The following is a 27689-nucleotide window of genomic DNA, read 5'->3' as shown; positions in this document are numbered from 1 at the left end:
TAATATAAATTTATATTAGTGTAAATTAATTATTTATGGGAGCAGCAGGAGGCCATGAGGTGCCAAGTCCTAGCCTGCTCCAGTGCCCTTTGCTCTCAGGGGGACCTGAAAAAAAGGCAGTTTTCATAGTGTTACATAAGTCCAGGAAAAACACCCTAAAAGCACTGGAGCATTGAGTCCCTGGTTTCATGTTCTTTTGGCCTTACTGGTAATGTGGGGTTTGTTTTGGCTGGGGATGGGGGTCCTGTTTGTTTAAAACTGAGCTAAATCTAGTCAGGTTTGCAATAAGCCTGTTGAGCAATATGCTGAAAATAGGCTACCTGGCATGGGTAAATAATCAAACAAATGCTTTCAGACGAAGCGACGCTGAAAGGAGTCGATGGAAGTAATGCCCTGGTCCTGCCAGCAAAAAAAGCAAAGAAGAAAAAAGTAGTGAATGCTGTGCAACAGCAGAAAAAGCCCCTAAGCAAGAAACGGAAGAAAAATTTGCAGAAAGTTTTAGAGCAGAAAGAAAAGAAAAAGCAGGTATGTTATTTCTTGGTGGTAAAACTCTAGCTCTGTGCCTTCTGTCATGATGAAATGAATTTAATAATATCAGTGTATAGAAAAGATTGATGTTAATAAGCATCTGCTGAGGTTTCCCTTGCAGTGTGACTCTGATACATGATGCCTTTATGCTGCCGGTGCAAAACCCAGCGGTGGAGCGACCGCTCTGTAGTGCTAGAGCACGGTGTCGGGATGTGAGCTCTCGGAGGCATCTCAAGGACACACTGATGCTGAAGCTTAAAAGTTTATGTTACTACAGCATTAGCCATTTATTTTCTGCGTATTCTGGCAAAAGCATGCAGCCACCCATGGTGTCTTGAGTGTAACTTCCAGTGGTTGAAAAACATTCCCCTCACCCTGACCTGCCCCTCTTACTGCGTCAGGCAGTGCAGGAACTCGCCGCTTCTGGGCCCTGTTTCCTCTTCTCTCTTTGACCTTGGCGAGACACTTAATCACCCTGGATGTCATTTTCTCCTCTTTAAAGTAGGAATAATTCATAGGAGGCGGATTCATTGTTGCTGGTGCAGTGTGTTAAAATTGGTGTATGCCTTTGTATACTTTTTTTGCTTTTTTTCTCTCAATGTGTTAACTCTTTCTTACAAAATGAAAGAAATGATGCAGGGCTAGGGAAAACTTGATGTAAAGTTCAGTTCACTGCTGTTGTGGACACTGTGTGTACACGATCTATGTGTGTTGTGAAATACCTCACTAGCAAAGTAAATGACACCATATTTTAAAAGTAAATAGAGTGTGTGAGAAGGGTGGCCCTGCTACAAAATACTGAGCTTAATGCACTCCTAGCTGTGTGCTACTGCCAATGCTTCTGTTATATTTATTTTCAGCTCTTGTATATTTTCTTTCTGCAAATACAGTTTTTGTTTTTGTTTTTCCTTGTAAATGCTTTCCAGACAAAATTCCTGTTCATTTTAGTGCCCGAATATGGGCTTCGACAATTGAACTCTAAAGACTTTTTTTGGAGGTAGTTTAATCTGATCCTCTAGAGGCCAGGGCTGTCTTATGTCACAAGTGAGCTGAAAGGATGCTTCAGTCATTCCTGCTCTCAGTCCAGTGTTCTAGTTCAAATCCATCTTCTTCGCTGTTTAAGGGCTGCTGCTGAGCTGTTTGTGGGAGCAGTGGAGGAGCAGGTCCATGTTTCTTCTCTCCTGATGCTGGTGCAGGACAGTAGCCTTCATGGGGGAGGAGAGAACATGTGATGGCAGAAACATCTTTAAACCTTCACAGGAACTTCTGCCAGAGTTCATCTTTTAAAACCCAAGGGCTACTCTTGATATGAAATTATCTGCTAGTGAAGATAATCCCTGATTTTTGGTTGTTTTTCCCACATAGCGAGCTGAATTGCTGAGCAAGCTAAATGAGGTCCAGGCTTCYGAGGCAGAAATGAAGCTTCTGTACACCACTTCCAAACTGGGTGTTGGGGAACGAATGTATCAGACTAAAAGGTAAAGCATTGTTTTGAAAGAGCTGCCCAGGTATACTGCGGTGATTTAAAAAGGGGCGCCTTCTTAGCTTTTTTGCTCAATTTTTCAATGTTCTTACTACATACGTGTTCTTCAGAATGGACTGATTTAAATATTTTCTATTTTTACCTGGTAATATGTTTAAAATAACATGGCCCTTCCTTTCATAAGGGAGCAAGATGAGTAACAATTGTATGTGCATATACTAAGAAATTATGCTAAGCTACACAATTGGTGGAATAAATGTTTACTTTTTTGCTATATTGGAAAACATTGACTAAGGCAGTCCATAATTTACTAGATTTATCCAGAGCTTCATTTGGACAGAAGTTGGAATAAATTAAACTACAAGGATGGCTTTTTAAGAAATGAATAAATAACAATATAGAGCACGCTTAGATAAGAATACAGCTTACATATCCAGCATGTTGCCAGGGGAGAGATTGATTTGTTTTGGTTGTTGTAGTCACTGTATTCTAGATTGTAAAGGCAGCACAGATCCTGCTCTTGCAACTCTTTTTGTTTCTGGTGGGAAGAGGGAAGTTCTCTTTCTTGGTTTAGCTTCCAGGGAAGCAGTTACTGTACTGAACTACTTGAATACATGATAGTGTACCTGCAGAAGAGTCTATACCTGTCCAAAGCTGGGTTCAATAGAATCGCAGAAATGTTGGTTGGAAGGGACCTCTGTGGGTCATCAGATCCAGCCTTCTGCATGAATCACGATTATTGCAAACACGAAATCAGGTCAGCCGAGGCTTTACCTAGCAGAGTTGTGAAAACCTCCCCCCTTCCTTTGAGGAATGGCTTACCTACTTGAATAAAACCCAGGTTCAGGCTCAGGCAGTGACTTTTAGTGATCTGACTTTTCTTTTTTGTGTGGAAGAAGTGTCTGGCCTGATGGCCTGGAGAATGTTGAACAAAACGTAGATTGTGTGTTGATGTTTTGTTCTAGGATGGTACAGGAGCCAGGGGCTGTTGTACCCGAGAAGATCAGGAGCATCAGTGGGGCGAATAAGAGAAGGCACAGCTCAGGTTCAGAATCGGAGCCTGAGGAAGAATCCCATAGCTCTGAAGAGGAGAAGGAAGAGCAGAAAGAAGAAATTGAAAAGGCTTCAGACAGTGGTTTGAATGCAGCTGAAAAGCCAGAGGAAAGCATTAAGAAGACAGCGACTAATCAGCAGGCTGTTCCTAGTGCAACGGTTTGTCAGACAGCATCAAACAAACCATCTTGCAAGCCTGCAGTTTTCATCCCTGTGGACAGGGCTCCTGAGATTCAGGTGAGGCTCTGTTAACAGTAAAATGCCTATCAAGGGGGATGGAAATTACGGTATCTTCTATCAAATTAATTCACCGCAGACACTACAGCTTTATCTTGTGTCTATCACTAATACTACTGGCACTGCACCAATGTGCATTTATGGAGCTGGTTCTGGCAAATTATACATGCACAAGTGTGAGCTTTGAGCCTGTCTAATCTGTGCAGAAGGAAAATGTTTTTGGTTTATGTCATAAGTATTTAGCTTTAAATGTATAATCTATTAGCAGCCTTTTACCATTCTTCATTGAAAGTCTTGTGAAGTTGCTTTTGTTTCTCCTATTATATTATCCATTAATCAGGATAGTTTTACTGTTTGATGTAGGCAGAGTATTCTTCAGAAAGAGCAAAATCTCTAATCATGTTTGAACAAACAAGGCAGCGTTTTGAAATAGTTTTTTGTTTGAAGTACCTTATTAATAAACTCATGAAACTCTGGAGTTTCACAAATTAAAGTGTACACCTTGACATCTACTTTCTGAGAAGCTGTTTTCCTGAGTCTAGTTCTTGAACATGACAGTGTGATATTAGCTGGTTTAGAACTTTTCAAGCCACAGAGCTTGCAGAATTCCTGTTCGTGATTTTTATAACCTGAAGCAGATTTCAATCCTGGTGAAAAACAGAAAAGGAGTGGAGACAAAACAGTGCAAGTAAAATGTGTGTTTTATTTTAATTAGGAAGCAAGGCTAAAGCTTCCAATCCTTGCTGAAGAGCAATCCATCATGGAAGCCATTAATGAGAATCCTGTTGTCGTCATATGTGGAGAAACGGGAAGTGGTAAAACCACTCAAGTACCTCAGTTTCTGTATGAAGCTGGCTATACCAGGTATGAGTCATCTTTTATATGCAGTAAACGTGATTACAAAAATTCAAGCTAGCTCAGTCACTTCTGATTTTATTCTGGAATGACTGAACTGAACTTGCTTTTCTCTGTGTAGTGGTAGTGGCCATGTTGAATGGGTTTATAAAAAATCTGAAGGAAAAAAGATTATGCTTGTGACTGCAAAAGTTTCTCCAAATAAGTAATGTTTTAAAACCTCTGTGGTGAAAGTTTCCTTCAAAGTCGTTCTTCTGTTCTTCACAGAGGGGCATTATTGCCTGCCCATAGCACGTAGAGTTTAACCTCTTCTTATAGAAGTTTATTTTACCTTTGCAAGAAAATATGCATATTTCTTAGGAACCCTTTTAAAAAGAGCATGGCTGGTTTGGTGCTATTGCTTATATTGACAAGCTCGGGCGGTGCATAAGATGCTTTATTCTGAGCTGTAAGAAGGTGCATCCACCTCCTGTGCTGCTGTCTCCGCAGCCTGAGTTTCTTCTGAAATGCACCAGACTGTCAGAAGGCTGCCTAGGGGGACTGGAGTTCAGTAAAAAACTGAAACCAAAGAGAAAACATTTGGGGAAAAAATCACTTTGGTGATACGTATATCTTGAGATCAATGTACATATAATACAAGGGCGATTCCAAAGCTTCCTCCGTTTTCCTTCTAACTTTAACTGAAAACTTGCCTAAGTGATAATATTGCCTTCAGAGCCATTGTACAGAAATCACGTTGTCGTCTTCCTACGTGTTTCTCTCTAAAACAACCAACCTTCCCCCCACTTCTCTTTCCTAGTTCAACTGGTGCTATTGGGATCACAGAGCCTCGGCGTGTGGCTGCAGTGTCCATGTCTCAGCGGGTTGCGAAGGAAATGAACTTGTCGCGCAGGTGAGGGGGGAAAAAAAATAGCTGAGACCTTGCTGGGAAGGTAACACTGAGATGCGCTGTGTATGTGATAGACTGGAATGGAGATTTACTTATTGCCTGTCCTGTCTCTGGCAAAGGACTGTAGGAAGCTTACTTATAATCCCTCTCTGGGTTGTCTGTGGGAAAAAAACACACATAGACTTGGTGCCCTAATGGTTGTAAGTTTGAGAGAGCTTTCTGAAGATGGTGTGTGGGAAATGGTCCTAATTTGTATCTCCATGAGAAAGTGTCCCACAACAGTGAAATAATTCAAAGTGAAATTCCTCTGCATCCCAGCTTCTACTGGTTTGCGCATGTTAGGCTCTGGGGAGCTGATGATGTACTTTTCCTTGTGCTGGTATCAGGCCCTGATTTAATTAGGTTAAAGGCTGCTTCCTGGTATGAACATGAATTTTCTGATTCTCCCCATGCTTTTCTTGTGGTTGTCCTGATGCTTCCTTACAGAGTTGTTTCATATCAAATACGATATGAAGGAAATGTGACAGATGAAACACAAATCAAGTTCATGACCGATGGTGTGCTGCTGAAAGAAATTCAGAAGGTAAGTTGCTGTCCTCAATGATATAAAAAGGAAGTATTTTGTATAGCTAGAAAGAAATACCAATCAGTTTGCATGGATTTGCTACCAGCCTTTCAAAGCAAAACCAGTTTCAGCACTGCAGCTGTATTTCATGTTAACTCTTTATATTCCTGCCCAAGTCTCTAAATGTTGGGTTTTCTTGCTCTGTAAAACAAGAGCAAGGAAGAGAGTCTCGGGAACTAGGGTGCTTCATGTAGGCTTTGGGATTCAAGCCTGTGACAGGCTGCTTGTTTCGTGTCGGATGGTATGCATGTCTCTTAGCTCCTCACTGCTTTAGTTACCTGCCTCAGTCAGGTAGCAGGAGGATAAACATGTTAAACTGTGCTCAAATACATGAGGGACGCTACAGCCATGAAGATGAAGGTAGAGTCAGTGTTTGTGTAGCTATAGATTGTCATAACTTAAAGATAACCTTGGATGAGACCTCAGGTGCTGAAATCACTGATCTTCTCTCTCTTCCTTCTCAGGACTTTCTGCTTTCAAAGTACAAAGTAGTTATTATTGATGAAGCCCATGAAAGAAGTATGTACACAGATATCTTGATAGGCCTCTTGTCTCGCATTGTGCCTCTTCGTGAAAAGGTAAGAGAAGCAAGAGTAGTAGCTGCACGGCCTGGCAGTTTTTCAGTGTTAGAAGTGGACATACTGGGGAAGGGGATGTGAGACAGTTAGACATGAAAAGGCTTTGTGTGAGGAGGGAGAGGGACTCTGTGGTGTGGAAGTCGGTGGGAATGTGATGGAAAACAGTAAAATAGCACTGACACAGACAGATAATGCATGTTTGTTTTTTTTCTTGTGATAGAAGAAGCACAGGACCTACAAAAAGGGTAAAAATAGTACCTCAGTACCAAGAGATCATTTTCCAGTCAATATCCAATTAATTTCCAGACTCAGAGTGCCACAAGACACTGGTAAAGATTTAGAATTAGCAGCTTACTAGAAAGTGAGATGCTTACTGTTGCGCTGGAATAAGCCATCTAATAACAGTGATGAGGAGGAGACTTTGCTGGGATCCTGGCAGACACCTTGCAGTGTTTAGTCCTGACAGGTATTGGAAGCAGGGTTGGTGGACTATGTGACAGTTCTTGGTATCTGTTTTTCTTTTACTTATGGATATGTGTATGTATATACACAGAGATGAGAGAGTTCAGTGGTTTACAGGCAAGTCAGTGGTAGTATCAGGATTGCTAGTGCAATTTTTTTGTCCGTTTTAAGACAGGTAGCATTTGAAGCTGTCTGCGTATCCTTCGTCACTTGACATGGTGCTTTTGCTGTGCTGCCTTTGAGTACTTTGGGGCAGAGCCTTGTATTCAGACCCACCAATAGTAGCAGCCTTGTGTGCTGTGTAGCTTAACTGCTATATGCTTTCAGGCACAGAATAACACAGCACGTTTGTGTCCCTGCAGAAAGGGCTACCACTGAAGCTGATCATCATGTCAGCTACCCTTCGTGTTGAAGATTTCACTGAGAACAAGAGGTTGTTTTCTGCGGTACCTCCTGTTATTCAGGTATCATTCCTCTTATTGGGATCCATGTCAGTTGTAATGGCTGAAACACAGTGAGGGCACTCTCATCTTTCCAGTTGGTGCTGAAATCTTTCAGCTATCAATTTAAAAGTAGTTATTTTGTTTACATTGTTTTTTCTTTTGAGTGTTTTTCTCTCCATTTTTATCAGAAAAAGTTTACCTGGCAGGAATTCAGTTATCTTGAAAGACTGGAAATTGCAGCTTGGGAGAACTAGAAAGCCTCAAACTGAGATGATGATCTGCAAGAGAAAAAAGCTTGGTTTCTAGTTTGGTTTCATGGTGTTTAGGATGGACAACACTGACTTCTGTGGGTCCAATGTTTTGTAGGTTACCAAAAATAAGAGCTGAACAGAACACTGGATGAGTTTTCTAGTTCTCCCATGAAAGCTGCACTGATTGTGCTGGGTTATGCAACATTGTCTGTTTATTGTTGTTTCCTGTCCAGGTAGATGCAAGGCAATTCCCTGTAACTATTCACTTCAACAAGAAAACCCCCCTAGATGACTATAGTGGGGAGTGCTTCAGAAAAGTGTGTAAAATCCATCGAATGTTACCCTCAGGTAAGGTCACTGCAGGGAACCTCTCAGATTCTTTACACTTAACATGTCTTAAACCTTCTTTTTTTTTTTTTTTTTTTTTAACAAGAAGTTGGACTCTTTTTTTTTTTTTTTTTTTTAACAAGAAGTTGGACCATAATGATATATTATGTGCTTTTACTTGGAAGATTTTTGTTGTGAAAATTAGCCTTCACTTAAATCATCGTTATGACAGTATGTTTCTTGAGGGAGTAGTGCAGACAAAGACCCTGTTCCTCCATGTTAGTTTGCAATATATTTGACATGTCTTATCAAGAATGAGTTCTGAAACTTTCCAAGGTGAAATAACTATGCTGAGGTTTAGAGTCATCTCTTCTCTTGCAGGTGGGATTTTGGTGTTTTTAACAGGACAGGCGGAAGTTCACTCACTCTGTAGAAGGCTAAGGAAAGCTTTTCCATTCCAAAAAAATAACACTGCAGGTAATGCTATAGAATAAAGGATTGTTAAAGTTGGAATTTATCTCACCAAGAAGTGAACTTGCTTTGCACCTAAGGAAACCTCAAAAACCAGGAGTGGGAAAAGGCCCAACTGATTGTTCAGTTTGTGCTGATTTGGGTTCAGGGCAAATGTTTTTTATATATAATGCCTTCTGGTTCCCTGGAATCCATTGCATTTCTTCAGTCATTCTGTTGATTGAGTTACAAGTGGAAGTACTGCTGCTTCTTGGAAGTTGTTTGCTTTGAGGATAGTGGAATTTCCCAAAATGACTTTAGAAAGTTAGAAAATTAAATTCTGATACACCCAGCTAATCCTCTCCTAAACCTCAAGATGTACAGTTCTTGTGTGTATTGCTGTCAATCCTCAGCTGTTGTATGATTCCTAAACTGAACCTGAATGTTAAACTTCTGGGTCATCCCTGACCTCAACATGATTGTTTGCTTCCTTCATACTGTGACACTTTTTGAATCACAAGCAAGATTGTGTGGATCCCAAGCAAAGCGTATGACCAGGCTTCCACGCTCACTGTAGGGGAGAGCATGCTGAGCTAACAGTAATTCCACTTGCTGTTTCTCTAGGGGATGATGACAAAGAAGAATCAGTGGAAGAAATCAGAAAATTTAAGAAATCCAGGAAGAGGAAGAAAGCTATGGTAATGTGTGATGGCTAGAATTCCACCAAGAGACAGGAAGGAGCAGGTACCTCCCTGCAAAACAGTATTCCTGGGTAGCTGTGTTTCTCTCCAGACTCTGTTCTAGACCTGTATGAAGCCTTGTGTCCTACATAGGTCCCCTTCAGGGAATATATCCTTTCAGGGATGTATGTAGGCCAGAGTCGTCCTGAAGTGTCTTCAGACTCAGGCAAAGCAGGAGAATTAAATGATTTAAAATCTATAGTTCATTTTTAAGCTCCAAGAATATTTTCATCTGCCTTTTGTCCAAGATGGAAATACTAGTTTTTGCTTTCACAGTTTTCTGGTAGGGAAAAATAAAATGTTTTTCAATGGATCCTTTCTTTAGTGGTATTCTCCAGTGTTTAGAAGGAACATCTTTATCTACACTGATAACTGCTGCATTATGAGCAGCAGAGCACTAAAATGTGTCCCTGAACATTACAGGCAGAAGATTGATTTCAGTTAAGTACTGACCAATAAAACTTTAATGGAAATAGTTCTAGACTTGCTGACTCCAGGACTGCTCTCATCTCACCATTTGTTATTCAAAATTGGGACTGATGTGTCTATGAGTGAGAGTAGTGTTTGGCTTCTGACCAAGTCCTGCATGAAATTTGTTAGCAGGAAATCACGATGTTATGGATATACTGTTTGCTGACATCAGATCCTGGTAGCTGAAGTGGCCTCAAGTAAAGGACACTTGTGGCAAAGGGTAAAAATCCCTATAAAAAAAATGGCTCTGCACAGAATGCTCTTTAAAATATTTACTTGGGTTTTTCCCCCGACTCTCACAGTTACCAAACATTGAATTAGCATCTCAGCCTTGAAGTATAAATGAAATCACTCAATCCCTTTGTCACCTTCATGTCAACAAAAGTTTGGAAGAAGCAATCAGCTCTGCTTTTAAAGCAATAGGAATTGTTGGTTGTGTCTGTTACATAAGGGCTAATACTATGCTTAGAAAGGCTTAATGCTTTGTGCTGTTCTTTCCTGTCGTCTTCAGACACTCCCCAAAATTGATCTGGACAATTACTCTGTCATACCAGTGGATGAAGGGGATGAAGACAGAGATGCTGAAACTGATGATGACGTTGCAGGATCTGATTTTGACCTTGATTTAGGAGATGCAGACTCAGAAGAAGGTTTGGCACTTATGAAATAGAAATTGCATATGTACCATCACCTGTGAAATGTGTGACACAAACTAGCTGTCCTTTGCTAAGCTGGCATGATAGCACATCAGACCTGTGTAATGGACAAGCTATTAAGGTTTTCCATTTTCAGCTTTATACCAAATGCTTTGTTGCTACTTTTAAATGAGGTTGGGTCTGTGAAGATATTGTGGTTAAGCCTTGGAAGCTGACTTACTGTGTATTTAAGAATATTGTTTTGTTTCTTTACAGATGAGAAATCAGATTCTTCCCTTCCACTCTATGTGCTCCCCCTCTATTCTTTACTAGCACCAGAGAAACAAGCAAAGGTAAAGGATTTTTTGTCACAAGAATAAGTGACTTTTATTGATATGTGGCTATGTTGTGTGTTAAGTCGTTTGTGTTTTGTGGGTTAAAATTTGTTTCTTAAAACGTCCATCAGCGGGCAGACTTGAATGGACCAATGGGCAAATTGGGATGCGATCAGACCAGGCCTTGCTTGGGCTGTGTTGTCCCTAATGTGCCAGTTCAGCAAGCTGGAAGACATGAAAAGCTGCAGTCCTGTAGCCTGTTAAATTTAGTCATAGCTGTGGGGCCTGCCAGGATCCTACTGCTATCCAGCAGCACTTGCAAATTCTTATGTTCCCTCTTGGGACCTCAGAGACGACAGCAGTGTGTCTAAGCATGACTAGCCATTGGCATCTGGACTGCTTGGAAACTGTGCGCTGTGCATGTTTGAGGGATTAACTGAGGTGGATAGAGAGCTCCAGAGCTGGGGACAAAAAATATAAATTCTTGACCTGGTTTTATTTCACTTGCTGTACTGTACACATTGTAATCTCTTTGTATGTATGAACTGACTGTCTCTTTTCGCTTACTGACAACGCGTTTCACGTGCCCATCTGTTTGCTGTAGGTATTCAGGCCTCCTCCTCCTGGAACAAGATTGTGTGTTGTAGCCACCAATGTGGCTGAAACATCACTTACCATCCCTGGCATCAAATATGTGGTTGACTGTGGAAAGGTCAAGAAACGTTTCTACGACAAAATTACTGGGGTTTCGTCTTTCAGAGTCACCTGGACATCTCAAGCTTCGGCTAACCAGCGGGCGGGTCGAGCTGGCCGGACTGAACCAGGGCACTGTTACAGGTTAGCTAGTTGCCCTGAAGAGGGTTTGGGAAAATGAAAAGCCCAACAAGTGTCCCTGTGAATTTGATAGTTTCTCTTGTCCTACTGCCTTTAGTTGTCCTACTGTTCTACTTTCACAAGGCACTAGTGCTGCTTAAAACATTTTTGTTTTGTCTCTTCTTAATCCAAATAGGAGAGGTGAAGCTGAATGTAAGCCGTCACAGGTGATGTAGGTTTGACAGTTAGGCTTCTCAGGAGCCTTTTTCTTGCTTAAAACCCTTATTCTGATGGTCAGATTGGCGTGGCTTGCTAAATTAATTTTTTTGTGAATAAGGCAGTGAATATGCCTGGACCATGCAAATAGTTACATGGTTATGTAAGTAGTATCCCACAGCTGTCTTTTTTTCTTGCCAATTTTTGATGCGTATCTATTGAGTTAAGATTTCTTTTAAGTTTCTAAGCAGTACTTCTGTTCCACTAGGTTATATTCTTCAGCAGTGTTCATGGATTTTGAGCAATTTTCTGCTCCAGAAATAACAAAGCGACCGGTAGAAGACTTGATCCTGCAAATGAAGGCATTGAATATAGAAAAGGTGAAGTGTAAAATTGATTTTGTGCTACGGCACTCATTAAAATGCTTGTCCATAGGAACCAGAAACAAACATAAATTTGTCCTTTATCTTCACTGCTTGAGGCTGTGTCTTGTGTTAGAAATGAGGGTCCTGGGACTTGGTTTTGATTCTGCAAATTGCAGAAGTTGCTGTGAATTGCATCAGACCTTAATAGACTTTGCAACTTCCTGTCTTTTGGCTCAGATAATGGAGCTTTCTCATTAGATTCTTGCTAATTAAAAATCAGCGAAGTAACAGTCCTGTAGTTCAGAGGGAGAGAGGGAGAAAATGGACCTGTCTGCTTTTTAAGGAAGAATGGAGGCTATTTTTATACTGAAGAAACAAGAAGGGCCTAAGCTGTGTGCATATGTGTTTTAACTTCACAGACTTCCATTCAGGTCCCAGAAGTGGATGAGGAATAGTAGTCCTTCTGCTGACAAAATAGGAATTATGTTTTGGAGATAGTTGAGCACTTTCAGAGTGTGAAATATTTAAGAGTTAGACCTTAGAGCAGCCTGACCTAGGCAGTGGTTGGTGGTAGTGGCAGTTAAGAGTAACTGGTATTTCTGTTTCCTAATTGTTTTGTTTCCTCCCATTGTCTTTCCTTTCCTGTTGTCCCTGGAAAACTTCCTAAGTGTTGTTCTTTGGTGTACCTAATCAGAGGGGAGGTTTCCACTCYGTGGACTTCTTACTGCATTCAGACTCTGCTCTTCAGCAAGAGCCGTGTCAGTGATGCACTGACAGACATTTTATCTTGATGTCTGTAGGTAATCAACTTCCCGTTCCCAACGCCACCTCCAGCGGAAGCACTTGCAGCAGCTGAGGAATTGCTGATAGCCCTGGGTGCCTTGAAGGAGCCCCTGATGACAGGAAGGTAACAGTGTCTCCCACAAATTTCCTCTCAGTGATAAAGCACCAGTTACCAAGGCAGTGAGCACTGCTTTCCCACCCACTCACATTTCCATTGCATCTTTCACTTCTGAGAATGTGCTTTTTTGTATAGACTGGCATCATTTTAAGAGCTGTTCAGCTGTGTTTGTTTCCCTGGTCTGAGCCTCCGTGTGTTTTCAGTTCTGGAACATGCTTCTGTCGGAGCCATTAGGGCACAGCTTTTCTGGAATAAGTGTCTTTCTGCATAGAGTGACAGTGAAAAGGGCAAGAAGTGCCACGGTGTTCTGTTGTGTGCTCGTCTGAGGAGTTAGAAGATGCTGTTTGGCAGCTGTGCTGCTCTGCCAGGAAGCAGAAAGCTGCTGGTTCTGCAGCCCAGGAGGGTCCATGGGCTTTCGCAGCCACTGGCACAGCTTGAGGATCAGGCAGGGAAGGGCACTGCTAGGAGTGCTCTGTGCAGGGCAGGTGGGAGTTGCATGGAAAAGAAGAATCTCTGGCCCAGCCATCGAGGCCTGCATGTAACAAAAACAGAGATAACAAATCCGAAACAAATGAATTGGGCTGCCAAAGCCAGGAACCCAAACTTGCATTAAAGCAGAAGTTCCTTTACTGCATGACTTTTCTCCTTCTCCTCCTCCAGGCTGAAGGAGCAGCAGACAGCGAAGCTGAGTTGCCCTATTAGCCCCTTGGGCAGAGTAATGGCCACTTTTCCTGTAGCCCCCCGTTACGCAAAGATGCTGGCATTAAGTAGGCAGCATGACTGCCTGCCATACACCATTACCATAGTGTCTGCAATGACTGTCCGGGAGCTTTTTGAAGAGTATGACAGGTGAGTAAACTAGCCTGAGATCCTGTTTATAGGACATGTGGCCTTGTCACAGCACAGTGATAGGGCAGTGCTGACTCCTGGCTCTGCAGTGGCACTGAGCTTTTCTGTAGCTTGTTTTTAAACCTGCCTCTCTTGCTTTGAGGTCATTCTGCATGTAAGCACAATACTGATTTATGCTGTGTTTCATGTTTCTTTCAGACCAGCAGTAAGTGAGGAAGAGACAGCAAAGCTGAAGGGGAAGAAAGCAAGACTTTTACAGATGCAAAGGATCTGGGCTGGGCAAGGGCTGTTGCAAAAGCTAGGAGACCTCATGGTGATGTTAGGTATTACAGTGAGCGATTTCCCTGTACTGTTAATTTCCATTCTGTTCTCCTCCCTGTGACCCTGAGCTATTGGCTTTACATAACCAAAGTCATCTTCCTGCTGTAGGGCTAAGTCTAGTGGAATATTTTCTAGACTGTGCTCCAGGCAGCCTCCAAATGTCCCAAACTAACAAACAACCCTGAATGCGTGGGAACTGTGGTATGTCCGTGTGGGCCTGTGACAGTACTGTCCCACAGTTTAATGTTCTGCTAGGAAAACTCCTGATCTACTGAGTCATTGTCTTCTCCATCTGATTGTTCGCTTGCAGGAGCAGTGGGGGCCTGTGAATATGCAGGGTGCACTCCTAAATTCTGTGAAGAAAATGGGCTACGATACAAAGCCATGCTGGAAATCAGACGCTTGCGAGGGCAGCTGACAACAGCAGGTAAAAGTCTGCGGATTTCGAGAGGAATTGCTGTTTTTGTCTTCCTTCAGGGGGCAGCAAATCAACTGGACTGTTGAAACGTTTTCTTTCCATCAAGTCTTAACTCGACTTTTTTTTTCCCCCTCAGTTAACTCAGTCTGTTCTGATGCTGGCCTCTACATTGATCCAAAAATGAAGCCCCCAACAGAAGCTCAGGCAACTTACTTGAGACAGATTGTGTTGGCAGGGCTAGGGGATCATGTTGCCCGACGGGTTCAGGCRGAGGAGCTCCTAGATGACAAGTGGAAAAATGCTTACAAGGTAAGCAGCTTGATTTGACTGAATTCCTCTTCCCTCATGTGTGTGTGTGTTAGGGAGACACTCCTGTGCAAAGCCTGGACTTCGGTCTGGATTCAGCATTGGGGCTGTGTCTGCTGGCTTTCTCCAACTTCTCTACGCAGAATTTAAGCCTCCCATGTTGCAGTTTCCCAGTCCTCATGTAGGAATTGTTATAAAAGATCTAGGAAGTGCAGTTAGTGCATCTTGCAAAGTTCTTAATGTCTCCAGAGAGAAAGTGAAGCAGAAAAGGGTGGTGTTATTAAAACCTCTGTCACTTATGGAAACAATATAAACATACATTTAGGAGAGACTGAAATTTGATGCAGTCAAGGAATTGGATTGCCAGTAACTCGTCTTACTCTGCTTGAATCCCCTGTGCTCTCTTTAAAGACTGCTCTCCTGGACGAACCAGTGTTCATCCATCCAAGCTCGATCCTCTTCAAACAACTCCCGGAGTTTGTGGTGTATCAAGAAATTGTTGAGACTACAAAATTATATATGAAAGGTAACATTGCAGTGGTCTGTACTCATTCTGCAGATATGGTTAAGAATTCAGAAGTGCCTTAACAGAACATTTCTCTTGCTACTGGCAACTGAGCACAAACCTGCATTCTCTCTGTAGAGTGGTACTGCCTCGTGGGATTTGAATCCTTATAATTCCTGGAGTTTAACCTGGGAAAAATGGACCCAATTTATTCCTCCCCTTTTCCTAGTAAAATTTGCTGGAGCAAAGCTGGACTTCTGAAACAGCTGCTCTGCACCAGCCCAATCAGCAGTAGCTGCCCTTTAACCATGGCACAAGCAAAAGAAATTAAAATCCATACAGCTGACTTTAAAAATAACCTTATAAGTAACTCTCGCCTCTGGGGAGATGAGAGCCTATTTGTGTGCTTTACTCATAGGACAGTTGGCTCGTGGCTGGCTCTTGGCAGCAAGACTTCATTTTGCAGCATTTTTTCCCTTTCTAAGGTGTGTCTGCTGTTGAACCTGAGTGGATTCCCGTTCTGTTGCCGCCTTACTGCCACTTTGGGAAACCCCTGGAAAATCCTCCTCCATCTTACTGCCCTGAAACAGGCAGAATTCGATGCCACAGGCCAAGTGTCTTCTGTAAGTTTCTTGAAACACTTTCTCAGTAATTTTGCCCGAAAGCTGCTCTTTAGTTGTTGTAATGCTATTGAACAATACTGTCAACAACACCAGAAGGGTTGAGCTCAACTTGGACTGTTCAAAGGGCTTAACAGTGGTTTGAGTAGCTCCATGGGATTCACAGGGTTTAAATACCAGCATCTTCCCATTGGCCTGGCTGTTTCGTGCCCATGTCTTCCCACTGTTATGAAGGAGTGAGGCTATCTGGGTGATGGCAGTAACTTCTCCAGGTCTCTTAGCACCTTATCGTCACATCTCACTTGGAAGTTTCACCTCCTCTTTGATTGTTTAGGAGACCCAGTGTGATCTTTCTTTCCAGATCGAGTTAGCTGGCAGCTCCCTGCTGTGGAAGTTGATTATCCAGAAGGTATCGATCGCTATAAATACTTTGCCAGGTTCCTGCTTGAAGGAAAGGTAAGCATATTCCAACTGTCTCACTTCCTTGACATTCACAATATGTTTTTTAGCCCAGCTTCTAGAGGAGGCAAGCCTTGTGGCTGCCTTCTTTGTGTGCCCCTTCCTAATAACTAGCCAGTGGCTTCAGGGGTTTGTCCCATTTGATGGGGGAGGGAAGATCTCTCTAAAGTATGAAATGGCATGGAAATCAGCATTTGGGTGAGAGGAGAGAGACATGAATAGAAGTCCTGTTTTCCCAAAGGAAAAACAGCTATAACTTGGGTCTTTGTCCATTTTGAGAGACAGGAGTCATCTGGCAAGCCAGGCAGGACAAGACTGGTACAGGGACATAGATGAGAGAGAGAGATGATAATAGGGAATATGGGACTGAAATCTAGAGGAGTCTATGTTCATTAATGTTTGTTTCCACAGGACAATTCATTTACCTTGTTCATTATATACTTGATCTAACAAATCTTCCAGGTCATTGAAAAGTTGGCTTCTTATAGCCAGTGTCTGCTGTCCAGTCCTCTCATAATGCTGAAGACATGGTCCAAGTAAGTTGTTAAACTTAATTTGTTCTCTCCACTGAATATTTTTAACTCCCTTAAAAAGTTCAATCCTGGGGAGGGTGTTCTAGATAATGATCTAGGTTGTAGTTGTGGGGAGAGGAAAATCAATTTCCTTACCAAGAAAAATTCTGTCTCAAGAGAACTGGCCTATTTTAAGGGCAAATACGGAAGCACACATGCAACCCACTGGTCACACTGACCTCTGTGGGCTGATCCGTACAGATAAATTGCTCACATATTTAAGCAACTGTTTTTTCTTATTTTTCATTGCAGTTTGGCCCATCATACTTTTTCTTTTTTATGAAAAAAAAAAACCAAACAGGTTTCTAAAGACTTTTGCCCAATTTTTTTCTCATGCTTTTGATGGCATTTATAGAACCATGACCCCCAAAAGGAGTCAGCTGTTGCTTCTCATGTTCTTTCCTGTGTTGCCCTCTGTTGTTTACCATAATAAGCTTTTTCGGTGAGTTTCCTGTGAGTTTTCATGGAGCTGATAGGTACAAGAACTTTGAAAGACTTTGTTAAATGTAACTGAGGTCACAAACATTACACTACAATTGCAAAGGATTTTCCTTTTTTAGTCAGTTAAGAGCTCAACATGAGACCTGTGGATTCCTTCTTGCTTTACTTTGTGCTGTGCTGTTTTGTGTAGTTCTGTTTCCCCAGCACGAGCTGGTTTCTCAATGCCTCTTCATGCCATCAGCAATGAGAGTAGACTGCTACTTTTCCTTTAACCAAAAAAAGTGGTAGGGCAGTAAATGACTTCTAGTGAACTTTTTTTAAGCTAATGATATGTTCCTGTATCCAAAGGTCATGTGTTTTTACACATCTGCGTTTAGTCTCCTAACAGTATTAGAGGATGCATTGAGAGTGGTAGGCTGAAAGCTGTGACATACTCCTTTGCTAAGTTGAGCTAATGAATGTTGCTTTGTTGCACCATTTTATTTTGGACTGATTTAGGCTTCAGCCCAGAACAGAATCCCTCCTGCAGGCTCTAGTTGCAGAAAACTGTGATAATCGTGATGCTTTGCTGGCCGCGTGGAAGAAAAATCCTAAGTGTGAGTGTCCTGCTTGCTTATTTATTAGTCATTTCCGTGGGGGCTTTGTGATATCTCAAGCACAGTTGGTATTTTGAAGTGTAGCTAAAAAGGTGATCTGTTTTATTTCATATACTCCAAACATTTGTTATTTTCTTACTAGAAGTAAGCACTAAGTGCTGTGTGATTGGCTCTTGTGAAGAACTGTGGAGCTTTCTATCCTTTAGAAAGCAGCGTTTTCTTTGTATTTGAGAAATTTTTCTTGTAGTTCTGTCCAAAGTTAAATTGTTTTGGTTTGGGGTTTTAAAAGACTAGATTCTATGATGGTACTGTCAGTGGATACAGGAAAAATTCTCATTGTCAGGTAAAATTCATTTTTATCAATATTAGGGTACCAGATTATCAGAATGCTCTTACAGAAGCGGCAGCAAAGTGTTAAAAATTCCTCCAAACAGGATTGCAGTGATGGCTTTAGCAGTATTTGTTCCATACTTGATACCTCTGTATCTGCATATAGGTATCCAAACTTGGACACTGTCATAGCGATGGAATGGTGGTTCTTACTCTCAGCAAGAGTTGCCTTCATTCCCCAGCCTGCGTACGAGCAGGCTGACGCCTTTGGGCCTTGACTTTCCAGCAGGCTGCTCCAGTCCTTGACTCCTGCAGCCGCCTAATGGTTCCTCTCTTCCATTCCAGACTTGTTCGCCGCCTATTGTCAGTGGATCCCTGAAGTTATGCATGAGGATCTAGCCAAGAAGTGGCCGCCTGTAGCACTGTGAAGTGTTTGACTTCTCCAGGATGCTTTGAGAGCTTGGAAATCTCATGGAACAAAAATGGACTTGCTGACTGCTAGCACGTACCTTTTTATAAGTGAACTGGTTGTTACTCCGTTTCTTTTGGGAAGCCCTCTGTATTCTCAGAAGCTTTACCAGCTATTTCCCTGGTATTTTGTAATATAAATGTTTGGATAATTTTATCCATTGTATTTTATTGATTATTTGTTACTAAAGTTTCTCTGGACTATATTAGTCAAATGGGCTACACTGTGTATGTAGAGTTCTTGGTTTGCACAGGAGAGAGATTTTCTATGTGGGATGTTGTAATAAACAGAATTCTAGAGCTGTCTGGGCTCTTCCTCATGTATGACTGCAGATCCAAATGCAGGCAAAACCTTTGGTCCCAAAATTTCTTCTCCTGCTTCCCCCTGTAGGAATTTGTCACTGGATCAGAGTATCCATGAACCTTGTCTTCACTACTTTCTTCTTTTAATCTTCCCTCTTGCCTGGTCCATTCCTTCCTCTGCTATTTTTGCAGCACACTTGCCTACCCCTAAAGTAGGGTGGGGAGAGTTCCTAGCTCTTCTGTATGCGCCTTGTGTGTGTGTAGTCTTTGGGGCCAGATGGCTTTGAAACTGCTTGGGGATGGCCTCCCTCCTCCTGCCCACAAGACTGTGTTGCCTTTTCTCCTTCTGACTTGCTGTGCCAGTGTACTTGCATTTGTGCAGTGCATATAAGCAGATCTATGAATATATATGCTGATAGTGCGGAAACAGCTTTTCTCGGAGAAGCTTTGACACTATTTTCTGCACTTTTGTAGTGGTAAGGAAAAAGACAAGACAAGGTAGTTGGTCCCTGGACAGGTTGTGCAGTGCCTTGGTTTGGCACTTGGGTGACTCAGCGAGCCGTGATCACAAGCCTGTGCAGCATAGTGCTAAATTGATCCACGTTAACTTCTGCGTCCAGGGACAGTATGAGACAATGTTCGGCAGGCTTGGTATGATGCAGTTGTTGGAAGTGGAGGGGAATTCAAAGCTTAACTTTGAACAAGTCCAGACAGTCATTTTTATGCCTGTGAATGTTAGCACGAGCAAACTGCTCAGCCTTCCTGTGCCAAGCTACAGCCAAGGCAGAACTAAACCAGAAATTTCCTGAAGGCCAAGCACGGTAGGACTGTGCCAGGACAACTGAGCATTGCAATGCCCCACCTTGCTCCCTGGCTTGACTGTAAATACTCAAGAAAAACCGAGACGATTTTGCATTGCAGATTTTTCAGGTACATTTTGTCTGAGAACCATCCTATTGATGTGTAAATATGAATAGAATCAAAATAGGAGCTGCAAAGCCCAGTGCTCCTCACTCAGTGCAAGCAAGACCTGCCCTCAGCCTCCCTTGTGGGAGGATAGGGGCCTTGGCTGTCAATTTTGTAGGGAAAGTATCTTAAAAATGCTATCTTATACCAGCCCTGGCTCAGGTCTCATGCTTGTGATCTCATGTCCTAGTCTCCTCCATGGTTTACCAGTGCCACTTTGTATACTGTGGTGCTCCTGAACCACCCTGAATTTCATTGGCCTCTGTGAATTGGTGCAGGAGCACTTTTGAGAAGTGCTTTTAGGAAATGGGGCAGACTAAACATGTGATTTGTTGATTTTGCAACAAGGTTTGTTAGACCCAGAGGGAAACCTGCTTGGATTTACCTTTCCTTTCACCTACTGTTTTTCTTCCTTGCTAAACCCCATGCTCACACTGTTAATTTGCTGTTGCTTGTAATGGTTTAACATTAGGAGGTGTGGGCAGTAACCCTCCTTCCTGCAGAGGGGAGCTGGGCCTGGGCCCTGGAGAGCCCCTGCCTCGCTCATATGCAGCTGGCAGGTCGGGATACCTGCTGCTGGGGCTGGCTGCAGAGCTCGTGCTCCTGAAGAAGCCAGTGCACCCAACCATGATAAACGCTGAAGGTGTGCTCCTGCCACTCCTACGTGCTGCAGGGGCCCGGGCTCTGACACATAAGTTAAAATGTAATGTGCTTGATGAAACACGAGCTTTGGCCTTTGAGCAAGAGGGGAAATACCCTGTCGTAGCTGAATATTTAAAACAAATGCTGCAGTGCCATAGTGTTCAGCAATAAACACAAACACACATGCAGCACTCCTTCCTCTCTAGCAAGGACTGTGGCAGAAGTTTGCAAACTGCTCTGTGTTTGTGCGAGGGAAGAAAAGAACGGAAATTTCGAGGCTATTTACAAATTGCAAAAAAGGAACTATGGCTCTTGGGTAAACACGGCAAGAGAGAGCACCCTGCTTTACTTCCCCGGGGGAAGAAAACAAGTGGAGATGCCGGGGATTGAACCCGGGGCCTCATACATGCAAAGCATGCGCTCTACCACTGAGCTACATCCCCTTTCCGCACATTCCTTCGCGCGCTGCACATAGATAGGCACCGTGGCCCTACCCCACCCCGCCCCGCCGCGCATCACGCAGTGGCGGTGGCTGTGCCGGGCGGCAGGCCCCGCTCTAGGAGCCGCGGGCGCCGAGCCCGGCCCCCCGTCCCGTCCCTGCCGTCTGCGTCGAGACGGCGCCGGCGCGGCGCTCCGGTTATAGTGGCACCGGGGGAAATACTTGARTGTGCCCGTCCTCGTTAGTATAGTGGTAAGTATCCCCGCCTGTCACGCGGGAGACCGGGGTTCGATTCCCCGACGGGGAGGTGCAGTTTTTGGAGCCCGCGGCCATTTTCCCCTCCCTGAGCCGCGCGACCCCGCCGCGTGCCGTTTTCGTCCGTTTTGTGCAGGCGGGAGACCGCGTTGGCTTGGCAAATCCGCAGTCCGGCTCTCGGCCCCCACCGCGGGKCTTACAGCGTTCCTGGCCTAGCGCTTCGGGGGGCGGGCAACGAATTTCGGCCGTGACGCAGTAACTGCGAAACGACATCGCGCCCTGCAGCAGCAGCAGGCTCTGCGACGAGGGTGCCTCGCCGTCCCTACGGCAGCATGGTCCGCGGGCTGCCAAGGCCTGTAGCTCGTCTGGTTAATGGGGAGAACTAAAGCGAGAAGTGGAGCGTGTAATGAGGAGTTAATGCTCGGTAATGCACCAAACCGTATGGAGATGGGAGATGCACCAGAACATTCCTGAGGTCGTAGGAGGGTGAAGAACTGGCCCCTCTGTGGTCCACAGGGATCTTCGCTCGATCATTGGTAAACAAGGCTGGCAGCTGCAGGCCGAAGTGCCGCAGAATTGCGTGTTTTGCACCTTCTCAGAATTAAGATTGAGCATATGTCTCTGGTTTTCTWTTTTCAAGTTAGAAAATAGTATGTCAAACTGTATCAAGATAAGAAATGAGACGTAGATCTTAGACCAAATTTGTTAATGCGAGCAAGGATCCATGACAAATCTGCATGCTGTGGTTTGGGACGCAGTGTGCTCCTGGGGGGTGTGCCAGCGGGTGCCACCTTTCCGACGGTGCCTTCCTGAGCCGGCCCCGTGCAAACGGCCCCGAGCACCCTGCTGCTGCTGCTGCTGCTGCTGCTGTTATTTTGGGGGTGCCCGGGGGGGGCCCTTCCCCTCCTGCTCTCCCGCGGGGCTGGCTGTGTCCCTGCAGGGCTACAAGCGCCGCAAGGCTCTGGTGAAAGCGATGCCGAGGCGGGCGCGGAGGGGCCCGCAGAGCCCCCGCGGCAGCCCCAGGCGCCGGGCAGGGCGCCCCGCCGGGCTGCGGCCCCCGCCAGGCTGCGCCCGGGGCCGCCCGGGGAGCGGGCGGTGGTAGCTGGAGCCAGGGGGGGCATAAGAGGCCGCCGAAATAGCTCAGTTGGGAGAGCGTTAGACTGAAGATCTAAAGGTCCCTGGTTCGATCCCGGGTTTCGGCAGGGCTCTACTAATTTTTTTTTCCCCCCCTCGGTGACTGCGGTCTTTTGGATGCCCAGCCGAGCTGGGGGCAGGACTCCAGTCCCTGCCCCTAGGTCGGGGGCAAAGCCGCTCCCGCGGCGAGGCGGGTGTCCCTGTAGGCGCTGCCGCGTTTGGGGCTTAGCGGCAGGAGCCGCTTCCCGGCGGCGGCGGCGAGGGTTGCGAAATGAAGGTTTCCCTCCGCCTTGCGCCGCAGCGCTGCTAGCCACGGGCGGCCGAAAAACGTTTATCAGTCCGTCCTCGTTAGTATAGTGGTGAGTATCCCCGCCTGTCACGCGGGAGACCGGGGTTCGATTCCCCGACGGGGAGGATGACTTCTTTTTTTTTTTCCCCACCCTCGCACCAGCCCCGTTTCGGTGCGTGTAGCCAAGCCGAAGGGAAAAACGCTGTTTTGTGTGTGTGCACGCGGAGCGCTCCTGTACTTCTAAGGGTGCTTGAGGTTCGCACACAGCTCTGTGTGCTGCAGGGGCTGTGCCTCTCTGGCGTTTGGCATCACTGTATGCTGCTCGCAGTGGGATCCAGGAGCCTTCTGGCTGCCCGTGTCCCCTCATTGCAGGGGTTTATATCAGCATCTCTGCCCTTCCCTCTTCCACATACACCCCGTTGCTTGCATTTTTTTTCCCTTTTGTATGGTGCACAAGGGACAGCTTCAGCTCCCTGTTGCTCCAGGGCAGCAGCTCCTCCTCCCTGGGTCTCTTGCCCCATACCCAGCATGGGTGGCACAGCTCATCTGCTGTTAGCTGGGGGAACTGCCCTGCATGTCTCCCCCTGCCCAGCCCCGACATAAAATCACATCCCACAAACTGATGAAGCCAACAGATGTTCCCTAGAGAAGATCAGTCCTTTGCGGCCAAATCTGCCCTGGACCTTGCACTCCTCCCTGCCTGGCCCTGCCGTGGGATAGCAGCGAGCAGGAAGGTGGTGTGCAGTGTAGGGAGCGCCACGGGTGAGCACAGGCCCTGGCTGGGGCAGCTCAGCTCCCATCTGGGACAGAAACGTCAGAGCACCGACCCCAAGACCCCCATAGCCCCATCCCTAGGACCCACGTAGCCCCATCCCCGGGAAGTGGGGTGTGGGGCAGGGGGATGTAGCTCAGCGGTAGAGCGCATGCTTTGCATGTATGAGGCCCCGGGTTCAATCCCCGGCATCTCCAGCATTGCCTTTACGCTTTTTTTCCCCCCTCGTTTTGCACTCAGGGAGATGTTTTCTCTGAGGTTAAAGGGACTACGTTGCATTAAACAAAAAAAAGTCTCTGTGTTTCCACTAATGAACATGCATCCGTGAACGGACTGCTTATGGTGATTTATCAGTGGAAAAAGATAGCTTTTTTTGGCGATTCTCCTTACCTGTATGCAACTATGCAAAACACACATAGGGTCAGCTCTTGCGTGTGTGGGTATCTCATGGCCAGACGAAGGCACCACAGATGCAGAACAGCCCTAAAGCAAGAGAGAGGCATCAAACTCTGAAATTTAGGGGAACTCCGGCCTACCAGCCCTGCCCCATTACTTCACATAGCAGAGAGCCAGCTACGTATAAACCTGCAGTCCCCCCAGGGCCTGCTCCGGGGTCTCTGCACCACATTCCCAGAACCAGAGCCAAAGGCAAAGCCAATAAAGCAGAGACATCACAGCTACCCTGCACTCGCTGGCTAAGATGGTGCAGGAGCTTTTAGCTGGGTCTTAGCACGGGTCTTGCTGGCTCTGCGGTGTCTGCAACRCCTCAGCCAGGCTGGCGGTTTCAGTAATGCTGGCGGCTTGCGGGCAGCCCTGTGGCAGCATGACTGGGCTTCTCCTGCACTAGGTCAGGATCAACTCTCTGGAAACAAATTCTTTTATTCTCTTTGGGTTGGCTGGGCTCACATGGTTGTGTCTGGACTGTGATGCTCTTCAGAGCTGGAAGGGATGAAAGGTATGGCACAGAGACCAGAGCCAATGTAGATCTAGAAACAGCTGTTTTATCTCCACTGTTCACTTATCAGCTGTTTTATCTACCCTACTCAGTTATCCATGGTATATCCAACTAGTTCAGGTTGTGGAGAGCTACAGATATAAAATAACATTTCCTACGAGAGTGGTTGGAATACTACTTGTTCTGTTTACTGTTGTTACTTCTATTTGCTATTCTGAGCCAAATGGTTAGCTACACCATTGTTAAGTCTGAGGATCCCTGTTGTAAATAGCTCATTGAAAGGGATATGTCTGAGCAGCTATACTTCTGGAATATACACTGCACACAAACACAATAAAGAAGCAGCTCCTGCCCCAAAGAGTTTATAATAAAAGACATGAAGTGACAGACTTTTGGACATAAGAAATCAGTATTTGTCAGTATAAAACATACTGGTCTGTTTGGACACACTACTCTTCACCCAGCTTGCCTTGAAATTGCAGCAAGGGGTATTTGTAAAGACGGTGTAGGAGGAAAATGGAGTGGCTTTGTTCACTGACAGCTCCTCCCAGTTCAGGAAAGCACTGCTCTCCAGCAAGTCGGTCAGTCATATTTAAGGATTCTATTAAAGTAGGGCCTAGCATCTGTTTTGCAGTCTGAACATTCCATGAATCTGACACTTTGGGGGTGCACAGCTCCACAGTTTGATTACAGGATTCAGACAACAGGTACAAATTCAGTCAGGGTGCCTAGTGGTAGGCTGCCCAGCCTAATTAAATAAAAGAACAGCACTGCATCGTCTGTATTTATTCACGTTATAAAACTCCATCTTGTCATAAAATAGATTGCCATGTGCTTTTTCAACTATTTTCACATCCATCCTGAATGCACACTCTGTAACTAACTGAATAAGCTTAGTATTATTATTTACTTTCAAACAAGATGAAAGACCTAACTCTGAAAGTCTTTTCAAACCTTTCATGTTTCTGTAACTCCAGATGTACACAATGTAAGCCATTGAGCGCCATTCCTACAGCAGTTTGCACAGGAACCAAAAGACATTTGTGGCTCTTCTTCAGCTAAACCACCTGGATGTTTGAGCTGCCTTTTTTTTTTTTTTTAATTATTGTAATGTTGAGTTTTAATACAAATGCAAAGAGGCCGAGAAGGTCCCCAGAGCATTCCCCTCCTGTAAAATCTCAGTGTGTCAGGCAAATGTGGGCCAGTTTCCCTCAAACCAATCACAGGGCTGTTGCTGGGCCTCCTCTCCTTTCCTGCTGGCGTGCAGCCCTGGGCGTTGTGTTATCCGTGTTATCCGTTTGGTAGGCAGCAGTTTTCCGTGGGCGCCTGCAAGGGAGGGATTTTGTCGGCGGCCTGAGCCAAGCGGTGTCGAGCGAGCTTTGCAAACGCAGCCTGGTTTTGCGCTCAGCCGTGCCCGTGGCTCGCTGGGCACTTTGGCTGGGATGGCACAGGGGCCATCGAGTGCAACTCGAGTGCGAGGGAGGTGCGTGAGGGGGTGCTTTGCAAGAGGGAGCAGCTTTAAGAAACAGGCATTTTTATTATTTCTATTAGTGATTAATTTTAACGCTGTGGCAAGGCCTTAGTTCTGAGTTGCAAAGCCCACGACAGCTCAGATATGTACTGCATTGTATGTACATATACGTATTTTATATATACATATATTTACTCACTCCATGATAYCTCATGCGGGCAGCTTGTCTGCAGGACTTGGATCTCTGGGTCTGTCAAACTTTCTTTCTCCTCCACTTCATCTTTCTGCTTTCCTGGTTGCTTCTCTCCCCGCCCTGGCGGGCTGCTCCTGCTTCGGGCCAGGCGCTGGCCCCGTTTCTCTGCCCCGGCCACGTATTTATTATACACCAACGGCGGCACACGGGGCCTAGCTTCGTTTGTACCAGCCCCAGCTGGTTTGTGTCTTCCCGTGCTGCCTCTGGTCTGCCATAGGGGTGCACACATCCCTGCCGCTCTCCTGTAGCATATTAAAAAATATGAGAGGGTTTTTTACACAGAAGTAAGCAGCTTCCTTCACGCTAAAATAACCCCTTTTTCCCCTTCCTCATGGGCACCCTGCGGCCTGGCGAGGCCCGCAAGGGGAGCCCCTCCTCACGGGAGGGAAAGCAAGGAGGCACGCTTGAAGCAGGGAGCTAACCGCAGGTGCCTAGCCTGAATTAGGTTTAAAACTCTCACAAAAGGCTTTAGTCACGGAGGCGCCCCCAAAATTGAGGGGCCTCGGCGGGGACACCTCAGGGCTCCGGCCCCGCTCCAGCGGCTCCACGCCAGGTTTTACCCCGCGCTCCATTGTCCACTCGCTGTCCCTCCCCGCCCGCCAAGCGCGTAGTCACACCGCGGTTCGGAGCGCCTTGATTCCTCCGCGCTGCCGGACTTGTTGCGCTCCACCCCTACGTCAGTGGCGCGGCTGGCGCGCAGAGGAAATAGTGCCTGGCGGAGTGATCCGAACTGCAGTGGGCGGGTCCGCAGAGGCTATATAAAGGGCGGGAGGGGGTTTGTGTGGCGCAGTTGGAGCCGCCTGAGTCTCGGGAAGAGTTGTGCTGTCAGCTTGGCGTGCGCGCCCCGCGGTGAGAGCTTCGCGGGGCCTCCGCGGGGAAAGGGGAGGGAGAGGGAAGGCCGTTTGTCATGGCGGCGGCTAAAATCTGTGCCGGGTGCCCGGAGGGGAGATGTGTGGGGACGAGAGTATGGGGCTGGGCGAGGCGGAGGGGGTGACGGGTGAGATGGGCTGTGGAGGGGGTGCAGGGCGACATGGCGGGCTGTGGAGGTGGGGCGGGACGTTCCCCTCCCGCTTAATGGCAGCAGCGCGGGCCGGCGGCGGGGATGGAAGGGGAACCATAAAGAGCGATTGGGGAAATGGCGGCCGCGCAGGCGCAGCAACCCCCGCCAAGATGGTGGCGGGCGGGCGCGCGCGCCCTGGGCGGGAAGGGGAGTGGAGTGGGTGGCCCCGCCTCTCGTGATGATGTGGGCGGTCCTATTTTGACGTCACGGGGCGGGGCGCTGGGCGGGCGCTCTCAGGGAGCACCGYCCCTCCAGTGCCCTGCCTCGAGGGAGCAGGGGGCTCCTGGTGCCGGGCCTGCGAAACCAGGGTGCCTCATGGGCAGGGGGAGAAGCTGGCCCTGCTGCGACTTCCCTTGGACAAGGAAAGGAAAACAAGTGAAGCATGTATATATTTTCTCTTGCAGAGGAAAAATGCAGATCTTTGTGAAGACCTTGACGGGGAAGACCATCACCCTGGAGGTTGAGCCCAGTGACACCATTGAGAATGTCAAGGCCAAAATCCAAGACAAGGAAGGCATTCCCCCGGATCAGCAGAGGCTGATCTTTGCTGGCAAGCAGCTGGAAGATGGACGCACCCTCTCTGACTACAACATCCAGAAGGAGTCCAC

At 45.9% G+C, this 27689-nt stretch overlaps 3 protein-coding genes and 5 non-coding genes across 17 annotated transcripts in view; 6 read left to right on the top strand and 2 right to left on the bottom strand.

The window, feature by feature from the left end:
- DHX37 (DEAH-box helicase 37) lies at positions 1–18846 on the top strand. Of its 3 annotated transcripts, XM_026058673.1 has the most exons (26): positions 5–525; positions 1894–2006; positions 2977–3301; positions 4017–4165; positions 4956–5048; positions 5532–5628; positions 6135–6248; positions 7073–7174; positions 7638–7752; positions 8113–8208; positions 8806–8879; positions 9904–10042; positions 10304–10380; positions 10967–11199; positions 11660–11771; positions 12557–12663; positions 13318–13506; positions 13705–13829; positions 14138–14254; positions 14382–14554; positions 14963–15077; positions 15542–15679; positions 16038–16132; positions 16598–16671; positions 17647–17744; positions 18420–18846. In XM_026058673.1, exons 1-26 carry the CDS (start codon positions 346–348, stop codon positions 18500–18502), a joined length of 3333 nt encoding a protein of 1110 aa, XP_025914458.1. In that variant the 5' UTR covers positions 5–345; the 3' UTR covers positions 18503–18846. The 3 variants fall into 3 exon arrangements, with proteins under 3 accessions (XP_025914460.1, XP_025914459.1, XP_025914458.1); XM_026058674.1 differs by lacking the exon at positions 8113–8208 and having other exon boundaries at positions 4–525; XM_026058675.1 differs by lacking the exons at positions 17647–17744; positions 18420–18846 and having other exon boundaries at positions 1–525; positions 16547–16633.
- LOC112962485 lies at positions 4172–26726 on the bottom strand. 8 transcript variants are annotated; one of them, XR_003252319.1, is made up of 5 exons: positions 26582–26662; positions 25968–26263; positions 25252–25623; positions 23733–23825; positions 4172–4714 (listed from the first exon to the last, which is right to left on the bottom strand). XR_003252319.1 is itself a non-coding variant. In XM_026058676.1 (4 exons), the coding sequence occupies exons 2-4, from the start codon at positions 26248–26250 to the stop codon at positions 12857–12859; spliced, it is 699 nt and encodes a 232-aa protein (XP_025914461.1). In that variant the 5' UTR covers positions 26251–26263; positions 26582–26662; the 3' UTR covers positions 12670–12856. The 8 variants fall into 8 exon arrangements, 1 of the variants encoding a protein (XP_025914461.1); XR_003252318.1 differs by lacking the exon at positions 4172–4714 and adding an exon at positions 21690–21807; XM_026058676.1 differs by lacking the exons at positions 4172–4714; positions 25252–25623 and adding an exon at positions 12670–13189 and having other exon boundaries at positions 23733–23827; positions 25980–26263.
- On the bottom strand, positions 20825–20896 carry TRNAA-UGC. Its single transcript has one exon. It is a non-coding gene; the product is annotated as a tRNA-Ala (tRNA).
- Positions 21128–21199, top strand: TRNAD-GUC. Its single transcript has one exon. It is a non-coding gene; the product is annotated as a tRNA-Asp (tRNA).
- Positions 22277–22349, top strand: TRNAF-GAA. The gene has a single exon. It is a non-coding gene; the product is annotated as a tRNA-Phe (tRNA).
- Positions 22624–22695, top strand: TRNAD-GUC. Its single transcript has one exon. It is a non-coding gene; the product is annotated as a tRNA-Asp (tRNA).
- On the top strand, positions 23468–23539 carry TRNAA-UGC. The gene has a single exon. It is a non-coding gene; the product is annotated as a tRNA-Ala (tRNA).
- Positions 26727–26786: 60 nt separating the features above from the next.
- Positions 26787–27689, top strand: part of UBC (ubiquitin C) — a 1727-nt gene continuing 824 nt past the window's right edge. Inside the window, exons 1-2 of the mRNA XM_026058678.1 lie at positions 26787–26870; positions 27486–27672. Of these exons, the coding sequence (XP_025914463.1) occupies positions 27493–27672 (180 nt within the window). The 5' untranslated portion in view covers positions 26787–26870; positions 27486–27492. The remainder of the gene's footprint in view (positions 26871–27485; positions 27673–27689) is intronic.

Source organism: Apteryx rowi, unplaced genomic scaffold (genome assembly GCF_003343035.1).
Source record: "Apteryx rowi isolate R43461 unplaced genomic scaffold, aptRow1 scaffold_15, whole genome shotgun sequence".
NCBI lineage: Eukaryota > Metazoa > Chordata > Aves > Apterygiformes > Apterygidae > Apteryx > Apteryx rowi.
This window is presented reverse-complemented; position numbering and strand designations above follow the sequence as displayed.

Excerpts from the sequence above, each read along its gene's own strand:
- LOC112962485 (XM_026058676.1), bottom strand. The coding sequence starts at position 26,250 with ATGTGTGCACCCCTATGGCAGACCAGAGGCAGCACGGGAAGACACAAA. Across the intron at positions 13,190-23,732 it reads TTTTGCATAGTTGCATACAG|GCCTCGATGGCTGGGCCAGA; the intron begins GTAAGGAGAATC and ends TGTTACATGCAG.